This window comes from Jatropha curcas, chromosome 6 (assembly GCF_041381405.1).
Source record: "Jatropha curcas cultivar XTBG-Jc1 chromosome 6, XTBG_Jcur_1.0, whole genome shotgun sequence".
Classification (NCBI taxonomy): Eukaryota; Viridiplantae; Streptophyta; class Magnoliopsida; order Malpighiales; family Euphorbiaceae; genus Jatropha; species Jatropha curcas.
Window position 1 is genome coordinate 29,172,022 of NC_143156.1, and position 20,305 is coordinate 29,192,326.

Here is a 20,305-nt window from a genome sequence, read left to right on the forward strand (position 1 = left end):
TATGCGAATATATGTCGAGCTGGCGGCTATCGCTTCTTTTACCTTAGATATAATTAATTATTCATAAGATACAATGGCGGAATTAGGGGTGCGCAGTAGTAGCCTCCGCTTTGTATGTATTTTTTCTATTTCAAAGAATTGATATATATCAAATATAAATAAATATGGATAAAACTCGTTTATGTTCGGTCTATATTTATTTATAAGTTAAATTAATGAAAATAAAGATTTTATAAAAAGTATTCTTATTTTATTTTTTCTTAAAAATAGTCAAAATATCTTTATTTTTACAAAAATTACTATTTTTTCTTAAAAATAGTCAAAATATCTTTATTTTTACAAAAATTACTATTTTTTCATTTCTTTCATTCATGCGAGTGTATTGACCGAGTCCAGGCAAGAATACACTGAGTGCATCCAAGATTTTAATTTGAAGTGTCAAATTTGAGAATCGACGGTTCAACAGTGGCCCCACTATTTTCCTCACCCTGCTTTGGTTTGGAGTCTATAAATTAAGAAGAGGGAAAGAAAGAAAGAAGACTAAAGCAGAGCAACTGCCAGAACCCAAAGAACGCAAGAGCAAGCGTTTCTTTGCATTATAGCGAGCGTTACTCTTTACTACAAGACAAAGAATCTCCCTTCTCTACCCACTTCCTGACAATGCAATCCCTAACTTTCTCTCTCCGCCTTTCTCCGGTTCCCTCCACCACCGCCATTTCCACCAGGAGAAGGCTGCCGACCTCCTTCTCTTGTGTCCGTTCACTCAAGTGCATTTCACACTCGAACCCTTCTTTAGGTAATTCCATAGCGTTCCGTTGCTTTGCTGTCGAGAGAATGTGAGAAGGATAAGAACAGAAAGGAATTTTGCATTTGAATTTCAGCACGTGCTCTGTTACTGGATTTTCTATTTGAAAATTGAAAATGAAAATATTTTTTTTAATGGTGTTCTGATTGTTTTATCAGCTATTGTATTGAGACCTTCTCGACCGTGGTTGTTTTTATAATTTTGTTTCTTGTTTGCAATTTTTTTTTTCGGCCAGTCTCAGCTTGGTTGCTGAGAAAACCGCGAGAAATGGAAAGGAAAAACAGAAAAGAAGAGAAATTTATTGTTTGGATTGAGCACATGCATTAATGTTATTACTCTTTCTAATTGGAAAAAAGAAGACGATTTGCTCAATGGTGGTTTAACGGTTTGGTTGGGTGAATGACTAATGCATTTTTTTTTTTTTTTTTAAATTATGTTCTTTGACATTCGTTATCAAATTTTCACTAATCTGCGTGTAGTTTGAGGAAAAAAAGTTGGAAAGGAATATAGTTTGGATTTCTTAACTTGGCCTTATCATGATCTTCTCTTTTTATTTAGTTAGCAAAGATTCAGGCAAAGCTACGCTTAAACTTCAGTTCATTAAAGTTTTATGTTCCGCTTGTCAATTTGGAAAATTTTCTTTGATTTCTATTCACTGATCTCATCTGGTGCAAAATGAGTGTTTATTTTCACAAAGAAACTTAAAAAAAAAAAAAAAAAAAATTAGTCTTGTATACTTCTATGCTATTTTGATTTCTTTTAAAAAAAAAAACATTCAAGAAATTTATTAGTTAAAGTTAAACATAATCAATGGAATTAATGTCTTTAGCCCTTCTATAGTTAAATAGATCTGCCATTTAATTTTTCACAAAAAATTCATATTATTTTTAAGAGCTTTATTTCAAAATCTGATAGTTATTCTGATTTGGTTTTCTTTAGTTGATGATGAAGCCAAGTTTGTGGAAGCAGCCAAACATGGAAATATAGTACCTCTTCGCAGTTGCATATTTTCTGACCAGCTAACTCCAGTTACAGCTTACCGATGCTTGGTTAAGGAAGATGATAGAGAGGCTCCAAGCTTTCTTTTCGAGACTGTGGAGCCTGGTTTTCAGGTTTCAAGAGTTGTAAGAGCTGATCATTCTATCTTGTTTTGTCTCTATGTCATAAGTCTCTCAAATCATGTATAATTGTTATTAATGCTGAATCAATGGCTTCAGGGACGCTACAGCGTTGTTGGAGCTCAGCCCGCAATTGAAATTGTGGCAAAAGAAAATAAGGTTACCATAATAGACCATGAAGCAGGCTGTCTGACTGAAGAATTTGTTGAAGATCCAATGACAATACCAAGAAGAATTTCTGAAAGCTGGAAACCCCAAATTATTTCTGAACTTTCAGAAGCTTTTTGCGGTAAGAGGTTTCTGTATATGATTTAAATTGCTTCATAATATTCATTTTCTCTTCAATGCACAATTTAGTGATGAACTTATTAAGTATTTGAACATGTAGCTTAATTAAACTACAGCTGAAGATTTTATCTATGGATTGGTTGCTTAATTTGCTCTTCCTCAATATAATTGCACCGTGAATTGCTATATTATAATCTCCCTTGGTGAAAAAATATGAAAAATATCAAAATTTTCAAATGCAATTGATTGTTAATTTTATTACCTGCATGGACTTCACCGTACTATACATGATAGATATGCATAAAAGAAAGCAGAGGAAACAGTATTTCCAATCTGGAATGACCAGACAGTTTTGCAGAAATTCAGATTTTGGAGTTATTCAGTGTTTCGATGTGGAATTATTCGGTACTCTCCGAATACAGCCATGAGAAATATAAATGCGAGGAGGAAATAGTACTCAATAGTAACGGCTGCCTTTAACGGTGCTGAATATGACAATTGGGAATCAGATAGCAGAAATTTGAGATTTGGAGTTATTCGGTGCTGCCAATCATTTTGGATGTGGAATTATTCGCTACGATTCCAAATACAGCAGTGCTAAATATAAATGTGAATTAACGATATCCTTTAACGGTCCTGAATACGACAACCAGGAATAACTTGTTATGATCTTGGCATTATTCTTTACATAAAGATGCTGAATACTTTGTCTGTTGCGGTACAACCACCCGTGTTTCATCATGCATGGCTTGCATCAGCATAAATGTGTAATGGATTTTATGAAGTTGCTTCATCAAGTTGCAAGTAATTTGCACTTTGTGTACATATAAATGTGCTTATTTCTGTAGATTCTCTATGTGCATGTTGAACATTCTATCTGGATCCGCCCCTCTTTTAGGTAGGTAAATTTGTGGATTGCTTCTAGAACTATAAATCCAAACTTATAAGTAAGATATATCACCATCCAAGTTCGTTACAGTTTTAAGTAATTTCCAATCTGCATAAAATAGACATTGCAAGATGATCTCTATATAAAGTTCATTTAATCACCATACTGATTATTTCTTTTATGAATAGGTGGCTGGGTTGGTTATTTCTCATATGATACAGTGCGATATGTGGAGAAGAAAAAACTGCCATTTTCAGGAGCTCCTGATGATGATCGAAATCTGGCAGATATACACCTTGGTCTCTATGATGATGTGATTGTATTCGATCATGTGGAGAAGGTATTCTTGTTTTAGTATCCTAATAATGTGCACACTCTTCATAGAATGCTTGATTACATTTCTTGATCTTTTGGCTGGATACCATCTATCTTTTTCATTTATGTAACAGTCAATGTTGATATTTTTCCTTCTTCTTGCATGTGTAAAGAATAGCTTTTAGAAGTATGTCTGATAAAGTAGGTATTATAGGGTTGTTTTGGTGAGACATGATTGGTCCATATTCTTATATCATAGAGAAAAAAGGAGAAAAGTAAAAGATGCACTCTTGATTGAGCTAGCTACTATGACCAGTGAAGTAAATGCTTTCCATTAAATACGATAATGAATTATCTCTGCCTTTTTATGAAGTAGTAAAATAGGATTTAGCCATACATCTGCAGAGTGCCTCTAAACCAGCTGGAATGAAAGTGGGGGAAAGGATTTGAATAGACCTCAACTGGATTGAGATTAATGTTTAGTCGAGTTGAGTGCTTCTCCTTTCAGCACTTCTAAACCTACCTCAAGATTTTTGCATATGCATGATTATAGATAACAGAATGTATATGTTAGTGTTTTAGTTAATAATGTATGGAAAAAATTATTCTGCATTACTTGTCCGGCTGCCTTATCAGGCATATTATATTTTCAAGTTCTTAACATGAATTTATTTGTTGTCAGAAAGTCCATGTCATTCACTGGGTGAGGATGGATAGGTACTCGTCTGTGGAAGATGCTTATGCTGATGGAATCAAACGTTTAGCAAAATTGTTGGCAAGAGTGCAGGATGTTGACCCGTGAGTTATAGCTGTAATATTGTTTTATTGATTCTATCTGAAATTTCACTGACTTTTTTTTTTTTAAATTCCAATTGTTAGTCCAAGGCTATCTGCAGGAGTTGTAAACTTGCAAACCCGCCATTTTCCCTCATTAAAAAATTCAAACATGACAAGTGAAGAATACAAGGGCATAGTGTTAAAAGCAAAAGAACATATTCTTGCAGGGGATATATTCCAAATTGTACTAAGTCAGCGTTTTGAACGCCGAACATTTGCTGACCCATTTGAAGTCTACCGAGCATTAAGAGTAGTGAATCCCAGTCCTTACATGACCTACTTGCAAGTATGTGCTTTCTTCTCTGGAACTGTATATAATTCCAGTTATTTGAAGCTTCTGAAATTTCATCTTTAGTACTCTTACAATTTTTAATTTGTTTGAACAGGCCAGAGGATGTATTCTGGTTGCATCGAGCCCAGAAATTCTCACACGGGTAAAGAAGGTAAAAATTTTGAAGTTAGCATTTTTTTCAGCACAAATATGATTATGATATCCTAGACAATAGAAGTTAGCACAAATATTGCTTTTATTATTATTTTTTTTATCATTTATGAACTTTCCCTTTGCTCCATACTAAAACAGAATAAAATAATTAATCGGCCATTGGCTGGAACAATTAGAAGAGGGAAGACAACTGAAGAAGACAAGATGTTGGAAGTGCAACTATTAAATGATCCAAAGCAGTGTGCAGAGCATATTATGCTGGTTGATTTGGGAAGAAATGATGTTGGAAAGGTTATATAACTTTATGTAGATTTATTCTGCATTTCTATAAGTTATTTCTAAGATGCGGCTGTCAATTTAATTCTCTCTTATGTTCTTATTAATTCTTTTCTTTGAAAGCAACCTATAATAGAGTTTTACATGATAACCTGTCACTACTGTGAATTAGGATATTTCCTTTAGTTCACATTTCCTTGCTCTCTTCATTTCTAAAGGAATTGATATCTGAGTAATGGCATTCCAATTTCATTTATATCTATAATGATACAACTTCTTTTGCTTCTCCTTAGAAAAATTAACAAAGTGGATGCTATTTTCTAGTATATGCAACATCTCTTATTTTATTGGTGTGCTTCAACTGACGAGGGGGATTTTAATTGTTCTCTCTTATTTGTTGTGTGTTTTTCCTTTTGAAAAATTTATTATAGCTTGGGTAGAATTATTTTTAGATAATTTCCCTTTTTTTCCTTTTTATATGTGAGTCATATGATGATATTTTTCTGGAGCTGTACTGCAAACAATATTAAGTTCTTTCATAAATTGTGTCTGATCATACACAAGAAAATATCTTTGGATGTGAAGTTGTATAACCGCTGAAGCTAACGCATTTCTTTTTTTTACGTTCTCATCTAGGTCTCGAAGTATGGTTCTGTGACTGTAGAAAAACTGATGAATATTGAAAGATATTCCCATGTAATGCATATCAGCTCAACGGTGAGAATCTACACTTGTGCTATCAAAATAGGCTTCAGCATTTTATGCAATTCTTATTTGCTTTCTCAGTAACAACATATTATGTAGTTTGAATGTCGGGGAAAAAAGTTGAAGCCAGTATGATATCTTATGTTCTGCTGAATTCCATAGCAAATAGCACGATTTCATTCATGCTATTTAGTATCCATACAACAAAAGGAAGCTGTTATTACAACATTTCATTTACCTTTTGTTTAGTACAAATGAATTTGAACTACACAATTCACTTATAAATGATACAATCTGGTTTAATTATGTTGAATTCCGTAAAAATTCAACTCATACAAATACAATGAACTATTTCGTTTTTATATTAAACATGAAATGTGATGAATTCCACAAAAATACATAGGACTTAATATGAATGTTTCCAGGAATCTAAGTAAGAATTTGGCTGAAGGAGATTGCTTTCTCATTTCAGCTGATTAACAAAATAACGTACTTTACTGATGATAATAACTTTTCCATATTCCACTCCCTCAATGCAGGTAAGCGGAGAATTGAGGGATGGTCTATCCACCTGGGATGCATTACGGGCAGCGTTACCGGTTGGGACCGTCAGTGGAGCACCAAAGGTTTGCTTTTAAACTTTACAGCTTAATATTCCATGCCTCTATCGAGGTACATTTCTTTTCTATCTTCTTCATTATCTTAATTGGCATTATGCTATAGGTGAAAGCCATGGAACTGATAGATCAGTTCGAGGTACATCGGCGAGGTCCATACAGCGGAGGATTCGGTTCTGTTTCCTTCAATGGGGATATGGACGTAGCCTTGGCGTTGAGGACCATGGTGTTTCCAACTGGAGCTCGGAACGACACCATGTACTTATATAAAGGTGCCGAGCAACGTCGGGAATGGGTCTCATACCTGCAAGCTGGTGCAGGTATCGTCGCAGACAGTGATCCCAACGACGAACACCGGGAGTGCCAAAATAAAGCGGCCGGCCTTGCGAGAGCCATTGACTTGGCTGAGGCTTCTTTTATAAACAAATAACAAGAGCCTCCACCCAAGTAAATAAATGTGAAGCCGGCCATGTAAATATAATCAACGGCACCCAACCATTTTTTTAGCACCGTTGGTGCGTTCTTCTTCATGTATTTACTATTATAGTAAATGTAATTTTTTCGATTATTATTAATACAAAAATAAATATTTTCCGTTTCAAATATGAAACGGTTACCTTGCTTGGTATAGCCGGTGTTACTCTCCGTTGAGTATCCTAACACCGTTGTAGGTTTTTGTTGAGTAGCCTAACACCGTCGTTGAATCGCGGGAAGGTTATGAAGAAAATTTTAACAAGAACTTCAACTGCAGAAATGATATGGATTGAATAGAGAAATATTTTCAGGACATAAATGCTGGGTGGTTTGGAATGTAGAGTGGAGAAACTTGCAAAACCCTTCAGCCAAAAAATGTTGTAAAGAACCATAAGGACTGTTCGGCCAAAGGGTTTTGCGAGCTTACTTTCCTGCTCCATTAACCAACTACACAAACATTCATGCTTGTCAAATTCTTGGAAGCCTATGTTTTTCTGTCTGAAAAACAAGAAAGTCAATGATTTCAAGAAGAAGTGAAAAGGATTCTGAAGAGAAAAGATGTCAATTATAATTATAAACTGATCATCACTGAGAGAACAGCTTCATAGGTTGAGTAAAGTTAGCAACTCAACTCTCATTATATAGAGCTCATAGTTCAGGAAGAAGATAAAAAAAATATGAGCTTTTTTTTTTTAATTTTTATTAATTAGACTCTGATTGAGACTAAAATTGTAATTTCATAGTTTATGGACATTTTTTTTTTGAATGTTAGTAAAATGAATTTATTGGTACTATCAATATTTTAATTATTAAAAAAAAAATATAAAGATATCAATATTCCGATTTAAGTATGGAGATACATTTAGTATGAGTGAATAAATTTAAATATCACTTTAATTTAAACATATAGACACGTGTGGCTCTGAGCACAAAGTAAAGTGCAAGCAATGACATGGAATCATCGAGGGAGGCCGCAATTGAATGTATAGTTTACATAAGTAATAGTATATAAAATAAATATAAATAATGAGAATTTCTTATAAGAAGAAAATAAAATTGTTATAATTAAATTACAATAAAACTCAATCATTGTTTATCGTTTCAAATTCATTTATAATAATTTCATTGTCAATATTTATAAATACATACCGTTAAACAATCATTTAGTAACTCTTCTCCAATTTGAATATCCCCGATCTATAGCCTCTAAAACGCATTCAAAAACTTCATGTATATATAAAAAATTTTAAATAAAACCAATGAAAAAAATTCAAAATTTAATACTCTTTTTCTTTATATTAATTTAAAAAATAATGTTACATTATTATTATTATTTACAAAAAAGTATTCCAACAATATTAAATTATGTATAAAAATAATTTTTAACGTAAGTTGAAATTAAATAGAAAAAAAGGATAAATTTATGACTAAGTCTTAGAGAATTAAATATTTCATATAAAAGATCCATAAAGAAGGAAAAGGAATTGTAAACTTGAAATGTCAATAAAAGTGATTGAAGCGATGATGAAAAATAATAATTTAAAATATTTATTTGGTAGTTATATAAAAATTAAAAAAAGACAAATTCATAAAAGGTTTGTCAGAAATTTTAACCTTAAGAAAAAAATTTACCAGAATATATATATATATATATATTTTTAAATTTTCAGGGTGGCCATGGCCCTAGAATGGCTCGATCATTACGTGCGAGTGTGGTCTGAGCCTGAAGAGTGTGTAAGGGAAATAAATAAATAAATAATTAATTAATTAAAAACAAAACATTATATTTACAAACTTCTTCTTTTCTTTTCTTATTATACATATATTTACAAACAACTTTGCAGATAATAGTTTCAAAATTATAGATAACTGTGCCATTTTAGGTATAAAGATAACGTTACGGTACAGATAATTTGCTAATAAGAACAAATAACTTCTACCAACAAATTGAGCGTTTTTGAGGTAAATATGGACAAAATATAACTGCTATTTTATCTGTTACGACAGAAGACAACAGAATTTATATTTAAAAAGACAAATTACTTTCTGAGAAACTTTGCAAATCGGTTGTTAGGTTAGGTATTGACCAAAAGAAGACCAGAAATTCAGCAAAACAAGCAGCCGCAGAGCTCACTGTTTAAATTAAAGATTCCTTTCTAGAGTCGTCAGGTTCATTTCAAGTTGTTTTGATTTAGTGAACCGGTGCTTTCGAGTCAACAAGGTTCAGAATAGAAACCGTTCTTTTGACCCAGCCATTTTTATTTTTTAAATTTAATAAAAAAAATATAAATTTTCATAGTTTCGAAATAATTTCTGAAATCTCAAAAATAAAAATTTACTTTTTTATGCAAACGTTTTTTAAAAGATTTTTTGGGGGTTTGAAATTAAAACTATTAGATAAATTCTGTTTCGATTTTTTATTGAGTTGATTTCAGATAATTTGCAAATAAGAATAATTAAATTTACAAAAGAAAAAAAATTTGAGCGTTTGCAGGTAAATGTAGACAAAATATAACTGTTACTTTTATAGAAATGAACAAAAAATCACACCTTTATATGTAAAAAGACTAACAATTCTCTGAAAAACGTTGCAGGAAAACGGTTGGTTTGATTTGGATTGACCAAAAAAGACAAGAAACGAAGCAAAGCAAGCAGCAACATATTGAATGGAGCAGCTGACTGTTTAAAATAAAGATTCTCTTCCAGAGTTGGTAGTTCCATCAAACTGGTTTTGATTCAATGAATCAGCAGTTTCGATTCAATCAAAATGGAAATCATTCTTTCTCGCAAGCCAATTTCATTTTTTTTTTAATTTAAGGGAAATTATATATATATTTTTTTATAATTTGGAAAGCAAAATGAATAAATCTCAATAATGATTTTACCTTCTTTTTATAAATATTTTTTAGGTTTAGTTTCACCCTGGGCTATAGTCAGATCAATAATTTTGATATGGTATAAAATCAAAACTATTAGTCAACGACACATTTATCACCGCCGGTATCTGAAAGTCCACCGGGCTTCAACTAAGTCCGGCCCAAATACTGCAGGGCCAATGTAAGGGTGACTCTCCTAACGTATCAATTTCTATACTTAAGATTTAAACTCAGACATTTGATTAAGGGGAGAAAGAGTTCCAACCGCTCTATCCCAACTAACATTGATCAGTACCGCATGCATGTGCTTTTATTAAATGGTATTTTTGCAGCGAATTAAATTTCCTTGTGAACCTTGAGATAAAAAACAGTACTGTGTTAATTTAATTTGCTAATCGCTAATTTTTTACAGAATTATTTTCTTTATAATTCTAATTAGCTTTCTGGGTACTTGGGATTTATTAATTTTTTTTAAAGAGAGTGTTTAAGCATTTAAATAGTCAATAATTTTCTTTAAATATATATATATATATATATATATTTTTATCCCCACTCACCTTTCGGAGGTAAAGGGACTGGTCCGGTAGAGTTTACGTTGCGGAGGATCGAACCTATGATCTAAGCCATGATGATCAACCCCGCAAATACTTTTTGCCACTGCATATTATGGTTATTTTAACTTATTATTAGAGTAATTATTCACATAGGTCGAATTGATATTGAACATTATTAGACGTAATAGGGCCTGAGATTGAGGAGTAATTCATGGTTGTCTTTTTATTGTGACAAATTGTTAATTATATTATTATAAAAATTTAACAGATTATCGAACTATAATTAATTAATTTTATACCAAACGTCACAAGGTTCCCATTTCAGTACCAGAATTAACCAATTAATTTAGCTAATTGCCCTACATATACCCATCCCTAATTTCTATTCTCAATTTATCTCTCCATGGCACTTCAACATTTTCTCCTCCTAATTTTAATCTCTTTTCTAGGTATATTGATTCTTCGAGTTATTTTTTTATATGTTTAAAGAGTCTTATATTAAGTTTGACGAGTCACAATAGAACGTAATATAATATAATCACAAAGACATTTTCTAATATAGTGTTTCTATTAGAAAATATAGTTGATTATATTATATCTTATCAAACATAATCATAATTGTATTTGTTTAATAATAATAATAATTAATATTACCATTATAATTAACTTGAATGATTTTTTTTTTCCCCTTCAGGTGCTGAAGCAAAAATAAGGGAAATCACCAACTTAAGAGAAGTCACCATAGTAAACAAATGTAACACGACTATATGGCCTGGATTTATACTAGCAACTGGTCAAGTAAATGAAGAAGGTTTTGAGTTAAAGCCTGAAGAATCTGGAATAATTAAATTTAACGTTGGAGTTGCCCTTATATGGGGACGTAAAGGGTGCTCATTTGACCCGTCCGGCCGTGGGAATTGCACTTCCGGCGATTGCGGTGGCCTACTAAGATGTGTCAAACAACATTTTCCCGTGCCACCGGTCACATTAGTGTCGCTTTTTCTTAATATTGAAATGGATATGTATGGAATTAGCCTTGCAGGTGGTTTCAATATACCGATATCTATATTACCTTATGGTAATAGCTCTAATGAATGTAAGTCAGTAAGTTGCAATTCAGACTTGAACAAAGCTTGTCCTGAAGAGCTACAAGTGAGAGTAAATGGTCGGACCGTAGCATGTAAAAGTGAATGTTTAGCATTCAAGACGCCTGAATTTTGTTGTATCGGTAATGGTGGTTATGGTACGTCTAAAACTTGCAGGATCACAAATTCTTCGAGAGTGTTCAAGGAAACTTGCCCTACAGCTACTGTTCATGGTTATGGTCAAGAAATGTTTACGTGCTATAGATCTAATTACTTAATTAGGTTTTGTTGAAATTTCATGTTGGTTATGTTTTCATGTGATTTATACAAATAAAATGAATAAATTTGTGTTTTGTTTTTGTAGATTGAAAAAAAAATAAATACAAACGTGCATCGCATGATACAATGGGGTTTGGTGGAAGTAGAATCAATAAAACATCAGTTAATATTCTCTCTCCCATTTTCCTGTTTCTCTGTTTTCCCTCATTTTCTTAGCCTTTCCCTCACTTTCTCTCTTCACAAACACCAAAAGTCAGGTGTTAAACCTAAGACAAGTCGTCCCAAATTCATTTAACTAATACTCAAAAACCCGCCCGGTTCCATCTCTACTCATGACCTGTTGAACAGTTAAACTAGTACAAGCCAATATATATTCAAAGAGGATAAAGAACTCCTTCCCACATACGCAAAGCAGAAAAAATAAGTCTGGCGCCATTCTTTCCGCTTAGTGTGAATTAGAGTACCCAAAATTCCGAACTCACACAAATTATAATTTGTTAGTCATTGAAGTAGGAACTAAAATATTTGAATTATCAATACAATCATTTACATGTATAATATTACACAAACAATTTTTCAGGTTTTGATCAAGCATCATAGGCCATTTTTAAGGGTTCAGCTACAGTTTCATTCTTCATATACTATTATCTGCCAAGTACCAGATATCGATTACAATTCAAGTATTAGTCATTTCAATAAGCCATTCTTCACATTAGCACTTGTACCTGAAGAACCATGTCAGTCAAATTTATGAAGAATGAAATCCATTCTCCATATTATTAGCTATAATTACATAATTAAACATTGACATGGTTAACAAAGGTAAGTGCATATCCAACATTGTTGATGGGAGTTAGGCAATTACGAGAAATTTTCCTCCTCATAACCACCCTAGTTCAAATGTCACATCATAGGGCCTACCTTGATCAGTTTGAACCTGATACATCTGACACAACGCCAAAAACACAATACGCAATTTAGGTTAGAGAAAGAGGTTTCAGCACTTTTTCCTGAGTACATCACAGATCATTCCTAATGAATAATGCTCCATGAAAACAATTAAAAACTATAATTTCTATACAGCACACTAGGCTTACTCCTAGAATGCTTGATTTTGCAGACAATGATAAAACAGAAATAACTTCGGTATTTACACTTATGCAGTACACAGAAATCCGCCTTACCAACAATTATTTATATTTGCCCCCTCAATAAAAACAGTTATTTATATTTGACTTTCAAACTTTTGGACCTTAACCTGGATATTTTCAAACTGTGACTTCAATTGTGTAATTTAACATACGCAAAACAATCTTATTCTGTCATTTGTACATACATTCTATACTTCAAATTCATTATACAAACAAGCTTAATAATTAAATCACAGCCAGATCAGAAAGCAAAGATCTCTCCCATGAGACAAACTCATATTTAAGCAATGAAAAGAAAGACCATGAATTCAGAGGGTTATACCATTTAAGAAAGTTGTCCAGCCAATGTAGGTCCGAATTAGCTCTACGCAAGTCTCTTGTTTAAAAAGGCAGAAAGAAAAGAAAAGGAAAACAAAAACCAATTCCACCTCTTATTTTAGTGTGTGCTTCCGGAGGAGCACGCATCAAAGAAGAAACTTTGAGCTTGATGCAAATGGCTAAAATATCTTCTGGTTCATATGATTATCAATCAAATAAAAGTTATTTTATGTATCAATATTCTTCAACTTTGGCATGTTTGAAGAGGGTCTGAAATTTTGCAACTTCACTAAATGCCCCTGCCCGAAAGAGTCATGGAAGGATCCAAAACGATCCACAACTACTTCATGAAGGGAATTCCATTTGGTAAAAAAAAAAAAAAACATAGGGAAGAGAAAGCATTACACAAAGCTATGAAAAAAAATCAAAAAGTCAGCAGGTTCAATTGTTATGCTAATTCGTACTCCTAATGTTCTCTTGAATGCAAACTGTTATGTAACTCTATCCTGAATTCTAGTGTTGTTTCTTGAACAGAAATTTTCCAAAAATTGAAGAGAATAACAGAGATTCAGAAGACCCACTAACCCATGGGAAATTTAAGAACCAGCATGGTAAGGAATTAAAGAAACTTAAAATCTAAAAACGAAAGCTCATATATTTAGGTTCTGGCTCATTTCCTTATCCAGTAATCTAAAAATCAAAACCACAAACAATTAATCGATCAAGAAGATCTGATAAGTTGCCAAAACAAGAGATTATTCACTGATATTCCAAAAATATACTACAAAAACACAAACAAGAAGAGAGCAATTACAAAAATTTCACAAAATTATAAAGCGTGATCAGATCAATTACAGATTTCTTAGATCATATCAAGAGCTCACCTATCATTATCGCTTGCTATCGTAATCAACGATCTCAGAATCCGTGACAGATCTCGAGTGCTGCACTATGGACCGTCCGATCGAATTGATCCAGTCCTCCTTCTCTTTCTCCGAATCGGCGATGAAGTACATCGTCTCGGTCCTCGTCGACAGCTCGAAAGCATATTGTTTGTTTAGCACGTCCTCCGCTCCCTTCACTGTTAGGCACGTAGCCACCGGGATAACACCTCGTGGCTTCGACGCGCGAGTGACTGTGGATTCCTTGAACCAGAAGAGCTTACCTTGTTTTAGAACAAACCAGCGGCGTCTCCAGGTTTTAATGTACTCGCCTTGCTTAGTTAGCCAGCCAGTTCGCTCTGGATTGGACCAGAACTCCACTCCGTCGTAGTCTGTGTGGTTCGTTTGGGTTTGGGTTAGGGCCGTTGTCGCGGCCCGCCAGAGAGAAGCCATAGACTAATCGGTGACAGTGGCGTTCGAATATGGGAGGAGAGAGGGTACTGGATTCGCGGTAGAATCCAGGGAGGAGAGAACAGAGATGGGTCACTGTTACTCAATTGGCCGGACAGAAATGAGGGATTTTTTTATTACTCTATTTATTACTTTTCTTTTTTTTTAACTTTACTCTATTTATTATTATCTTGGATTTTTGTAAGTTAAAAGAATTTTAGTTAGAAGGGAACTAGGACAACTTTTTCTTACCTAATTTGAATTGGTTTAGTTAAGTCTTTTATTAATTGAACAAACTTTTAGTTTGATTTATTTAGTTAATTTTATTTAGTTTGTTAGCTAATTTCGTTTGATTTTGATTTGAAAATATTAAAATATTAAAATTCAGTTTTTAAATTCAATTTATAGAAGACCAAACAAACCTCGTACAATGTCTATAATTAATAATACAAACTTTACTTTGTTCATATTATTAGACATTAGTTTTAGTTATTTGTATAAATACATTGTCCTGAATGATTTATTTTTATTTGATAAGTGCATTTTAAGACCTGATAACATATTCAGGTCTGAAGCTCCTTTATGTAATAAAAAAAATTTTTGAATAATGCTTGAGATTATAAAATTACTGCAAAATAATTATTTTACATATAAATTTAAGTCCAGGCAAGCCAACTATAGCTATTTTACATATAATATTCTACAATATTTGACAAACCAAATGAGACCTTATATAAATAACAATCTTAACGAGGATTGCGAAGAAGCTTATCTCTAATGGAACAAAGCTGTGCAGCAACATCAGCCATGCTCATTCGCTCTCTTGGCAATTCTACAGAACAAGCAACTCCAATTCCAACAATGGAGATCAAGAGTTCCATGATTCTATTGCTTGTCCCTACTTCATGTACTTCTTGAAGAAGAATTGGATCTAAAATTTCAGTCACTTTAACTGGTAAAGCTAACCTGGAAAACTTATGAAGATCCAATCCTTCTTTGAACATTTCGTCAGTAGGCCTCTTTCCTGTAAACATCTCCAGCAAGAGAATGCCATAGCTATATGCATCACCGTATGTTGATACTTCACTTCCTAGCCCATATTCTGCAGAACTTGTAAAAAAGTTATTCAAGAATGGGTTTGTATTTATAGAAAGTGTTCAATCAATCCAAGACATGAGATTTCTAGCAATATATATATATACACACACACACACTTGCCTGGAGGAGCATATCCAATAGTTCCTCTTAATCCACTAGCAGTTGATTGATTAGCAGGAACATTAGAAATGCTTTGCAGAAGAAACTTTGCTAGGCCAAAATCACTTATATGACCAGTAAGTTCATCATCAAGAAGAACATTGCTCGGTTTGAGATCACAATGAACTACTGGAGTTTCGCAATGTTGATGGAGATACTCAAGTGCAGAAGCAACGTCAATGGAAATAGTTAATCTCTGCATAAGATTTAAACTTTTTGGTGTATTATTATTGCCAACTTCAATTCCAGTAGATGGATGCAACCATTCCTCCAGGCTGCCATTAACCATAAACTCGAACACTAGAGCCTTGAAATCATTTCCTTGGTAATCCATACTTGAACATGCAGTTAGTACTTTCACAAGATTTCGATGTCTGATATTTTTCAAGGCTTCACATTCAGCAATAAAGCTATTAGCTGCTCTATGCAGCTGCAGATTAAGCACCTTAACTGCAACAATTGACCCACCTTCTTGAAGAATTCCTTTATATACAGAACCGAAACTACCAACACCAATTAAATTTTCTGAGGAGAACCCATTTGTAGCGTCGTGGAGATTTCGATAAGACACTCTCAAAAGTGAGTCATCAGTAGAGGAGGAAGTAACTGCAAGATTATTTTTCTGTCTCTTCCTTAACATAAAAATGAAACAGAACATCAAAGCTGCTCCTAAAAGCCCTGCTATTGTTGCAATTATGACCTTGAGTTTGGTAGTCAATCTCCTGCTCTTAGATATTTTAACACAAGTAGGTAGCTGCAATTCTGGAATGCCTCCACAGAGTTTACTGTTTCCCATGACTGAAATAGCACTCAAATTTCTGAATACTCCTTTCATTGGAACTACGCCTTCAAAATCATTGAAAGATAAGTTCAATTTAATCAACAAAGCTAAATGAGACAAAAATTCCGGAATTTGGCCTGTTAAATTGTTGTGAGAAAAATTTATAACTTGAAGGGCTTTTAATGCACTCAAAGATGAAGGGATAGGCCCTCGGAAATAGTTATCCTCCATGGATAATATTTCCAAGCTCAAACAACTACCAAGGCTACTTGGAATTTCCCCAGATAACATATTTTCATAAACAAGCAACACTCCAAGGTTTTTCAAGTTTCCAACATCAACAGGAAGTGGACCACTTAATTTATTCAGAGACAGATCAAGACCTATTGATAAGGAAGAAAGGCCAATAACTTGTGGAGGAATGGAGCCACTAAGATAGTTACCAGAAAGATCAAGAAGTAAAAGATTTTTGCATTCACTCAAACTTAAAGGGATGGTGCCGTGAAGACTATTGTCACTTAACCGCAGATAGGTTAAAAGTGTTGAATTACCCAAAGAGTGAGGAATTTCTCCAGAGAAATTGTTATTTTGTAAATAAAGTAACTCTAACTTTTGCAGCTTTCCAATATCAACGGGAACATTACCTGAGAAATTGTTGTTCCACATTTCAAGATATTGTAGGTTAACAAGATTGGGAATCCCTGCAGCTAGTATACTTCCATGTATCATATTATTATCTACTGCCAATATTTCAAGAGCAGTTGACAAGTTACCGACACATTCAGGTAGAATTCCTTGGAAGTTGTTGACATTTAAAGCTAAGAGCCGTAATTCAGTAGCATTGGTTAAAGAGCATAAGAAGCTCAAGTCATTTCCAAGATGATTAGCAGAGATACTTAGAACTTGAAGTCGCGGAATGTTTTTGAAAGACGGAACTTCTCCATAGAATTCATTCTGTGGAAGCTGAAACAGTTCCAGTTTAGAGGCATTGGATATAGAAACTGGAATAGACCCAGAAAAATTGTTCAATCCGATACCAAAATATTGAATATTCGGAAGAGTTATACCAATGGTGGATGGAAGACTCCCATCAATTTGATTATCACCAGCACCAAATTTTGTAAGCAAAGAGAGGTTAAAAAGTGAAGGAGGTATAGTTCCAGACAATTTGTTACTAGTTACAAGAAATTCTGACAGATTTGTTAATCTGCCTAAAGATTCTGAAATTTTCCCACCTAAGTTGTTGTCACCTAAAAAAATTGTCTCAACGGAAGACAAATTACCAAAAGAAGAAGGTATAGCTCCTGTCAGGTTGTTGTGATTCGTCGAAATGATTATAAGCTTTGACAAGGAGCCAAATAGGCCTGGAATTTCACCTACCAGCTGGTTCCAACCAATCTGTAAATTAATCAGGTTCAAGCAGGAAGATATATTAGAGGGGATTTTGCCACTAAATGAGTTGTTTGATAGCACCAATTGTTGTAATCTTCTTAGGCGGCCAATTTCTGAGGGGATTTCTCCATTGAAGCTATTATTTTGAAGATCTAATATTCTTAGAAAGCTCAAATTTCCAATGTGAGGTGACACTGAGCCTGCTAGCTTCAAGGAACTTAAATCTAACATAATGACTCGCTGGTGCAGATGACCGCATGTAACACCATGCCATTGACAGAAATGAGTGGTGGCATTCCATGACTGCATAACATCAAAAGGATCACTAGTTATTTTGGACTTGAGACTGAGAAGAGCTACTTGATCTGTTTCGTTTCCCTGGCCGATAGATACAAAGGTTGATGAACATAGGCCAAAGAACGAAAACAGAAAAATGGTAGCAGTGATGGAAAAAGATGAGATCATGTGGCAAAACATCAGCAATATCTGTATTATATTGATTGTAAAATTGGAAGTTGTTCAACCTAGAAAGGAGATGGAAATTCAAGGAAGGTTTAGAAATGCTGGTTTATTCTAGCCGAGTCATCTTTGTTACAATATATATAGGCATTATTAGAAACTCAAACCCAAATAAAAAAAGAAAGCTTTTGACAAGAATATTTTGATTGGTATTGCAGAGGACTAGAATTCAAAACCTCTCACTTTCTACCTTCTTAAAAAAAGTGAGCTGATCAAGCAAGCCACGTCTGATTGACAATATAAATAATCTATTTTAATAGATATTTGTAACCATTTCAAGTATGAACTTATTTAGAGAAAGAAAATCAAATTTCAAATTCTGTCGTGAACATTTAAAAAGGATTGCTGTTCACTTTTCATCCAAAAGCTACTATTTAGCCACAATGCCAAACAAACTTTAAGTACATATGAACAAGGTCATCCTATTCTGATTCCATTAATACATGCTTCTATAGTTACCTCAAAGTCTTATTCAACCAATTTGGTAATGGGCTTGTTTATTCAAGCCACTAAATAGAATAAAACTTTGATTTCTCCAAAAAAGATTTGATTGCACACCACCAATTTCCTAACCTAACTTGTTAATGTGAAAATGGAAGATAATTCAGAGCAGTAATTGTCTATGAGGTGATTGATAGAACATACGAAAGCGAAAGATGCTGGGATAGGACAGTACATGGTTGCAATTGGGAGTCCTTGTCTAATCTTGTAGGATCTGCAGAGTACAAGTTAGTGGAATAAACACGGATTCAACTATTGCACGAAAAAAAAAAAGAGCGCTAAATTGTGACCGATCAAAATATAAGAAATCGGTAGCTAAATGGATTCAGCAATCGATTTGCGACGGATGTTAATCGATCGCAAAAATGCTCGTCGCAAATAATTTTGTGACCGATTAGCCGGTCGCAAAATTATAGATATCAGTCGCTACTTTTTGTCGTGTTTTCCTTCTAGAAGCTTGTCGAAAATCGGTTACAGAAAGTGTCGGTCGCAATTATGAAAAGCGGTCATAAATCAGTCACAAATTCTGAAAGTGATTGGTTGGTGATCTGTCGCAAATTTAAATTTAACGGTTATAATTTGGTTGCTGTTCGGTCGCCAGTCAGTTGCAAAATACAATATCAGGCAAAAAAAATAATTTAATAATATTTAAAACCATAATTTTTTCCACCTGTGAAAAGTCAACATATATATACATCACAAGCACAAGCATCATCACAATCTCGATTGGTCCGCATTTTTTTACGTAATTAACATTTTGTTTATAAATGACAAATTATATATAATTGCATTAGTTTTAAGTCATCATTGAAACAGACCAAAAGTAATGTTCTATTTACATTTCTAACTTACTAAGGTTATTTCTATAATAAGGGTAACATATATGTTGTAAACTCACTAAAGTTATTATTTCTAATTATATATATATATGTAAACTTAGTATAATATCAGTAAGGGTACGATTCTTCATATTCAGTTTTTTTAAAAAAATTTCGGCATAACATAATCAAATCTCAAGTCAAAATACACTCACATAAACATGTCGATATAATCCCAACATTTTCCAAAGTCAAAATGGCCACTACTAAGTCTCCAACTCAAACGCATTATTCACGTGATTTCCACTCAAATCAAAACACAAATCAACATAAAGTAATTTCAAATAAATAAATTTCAATACATCATCACAAATTAGGTTTTTTAAATTTGATTAGTATAAATTTCGATTACTATTAAATTACACTCATTAAATTTTTTTAGTTACAAATTACAATTATTTCAATACTATAACTTATTTCAATACTATAATTAGTGTTATAAATTACAGTCATTAATTTTTTTTGTTACAAATTACAATTATTTCGGTACTATAACTTATAAAATCTATGATTTTCTCGTTACTAATCTCCTTGATTTCACGACATGATGTGTGTATTTTGACGATCTATTGATACATGATTCTAGTTATAAAATCAAAGTTAAAATTTTTTAT

The 20,305-nt window shown here is 33.2% G+C and overlaps 3 protein-coding genes and 1 non-coding gene across 4 annotated transcripts; 2 read left to right on the plus strand and 2 right to left on the minus strand.

Annotated features, from left to right (window-relative positions):
- Positions 1 to 521: 521 nt before the first annotated feature.
- Positions 522 to 7,088, plus strand: ASA1 (anthranilate synthase alpha subunit 1). The gene is made up of 11 exons (XM_089723427.1): positions 522 to 796; positions 1,745 to 1,929; positions 2,023 to 2,212; positions 3,289 to 3,440; positions 4,098 to 4,213; positions 4,295 to 4,538; positions 4,639 to 4,695; positions 4,836 to 4,988; positions 5,610 to 5,690; positions 6,218 to 6,304; positions 6,402 to 7,088. The coding sequence occupies exons 1-11, from the start codon at positions 661 to 663 to the stop codon at positions 6,723 to 6,725; spliced, it is 1,725 nt and encodes a 574-aa protein (XP_089579553.1). The 5' UTR covers positions 522 to 660; the 3' UTR covers positions 6,726 to 7,088.
- Positions 7,089 to 10,513: 3,425 nt separating this feature from the next.
- Positions 10,514 to 11,647, plus strand: LOC105649064 (uncharacterized). Its single transcript, XR_016321455.1, has 2 exons — positions 10,514 to 10,648; positions 10,894 to 11,647. It is a non-coding gene; the product is annotated as an uncharacterized LOC105649064 (transcript).
- Positions 11,648 to 12,073: 426 nt separating this feature from the next.
- LOC105646420 (Pleckstrin homology (PH) domain superfamily protein) lies at positions 12,074 to 14,505 on the minus strand. Its single transcript, XM_020684772.3, has 2 exons — positions 13,917 to 14,505; positions 12,074 to 12,509 (listed from the first exon to the last, which is right to left on the minus strand). Exon 1 carries the CDS (start codon positions 14,364 to 14,366, stop codon positions 13,923 to 13,925), a length of 444 nt encoding a protein of 147 aa, XP_020540431.1. The 5' UTR covers positions 14,367 to 14,505; the 3' UTR covers positions 12,074 to 12,509; positions 13,917 to 13,922.
- Positions 14,506 to 14,960: 455 nt separating this feature from the next.
- Positions 14,961 to 18,492, minus strand: LOC105649054 (uncharacterized). The gene is made up of 2 exons (XM_020684762.3): positions 15,582 to 18,492; positions 14,961 to 15,465 (listed from the first exon to the last, which is right to left on the minus strand). Exons 1-2 carry the CDS (start codon positions 18,268 to 18,270, stop codon positions 15,110 to 15,112), a joined length of 3,045 nt encoding a protein of 1,014 aa, XP_020540421.1. The 5' UTR covers positions 18,271 to 18,492; the 3' UTR covers positions 14,961 to 15,109.
- Between the last annotated feature and the right edge of the window lie 1,813 nt (positions 18,493 to 20,305).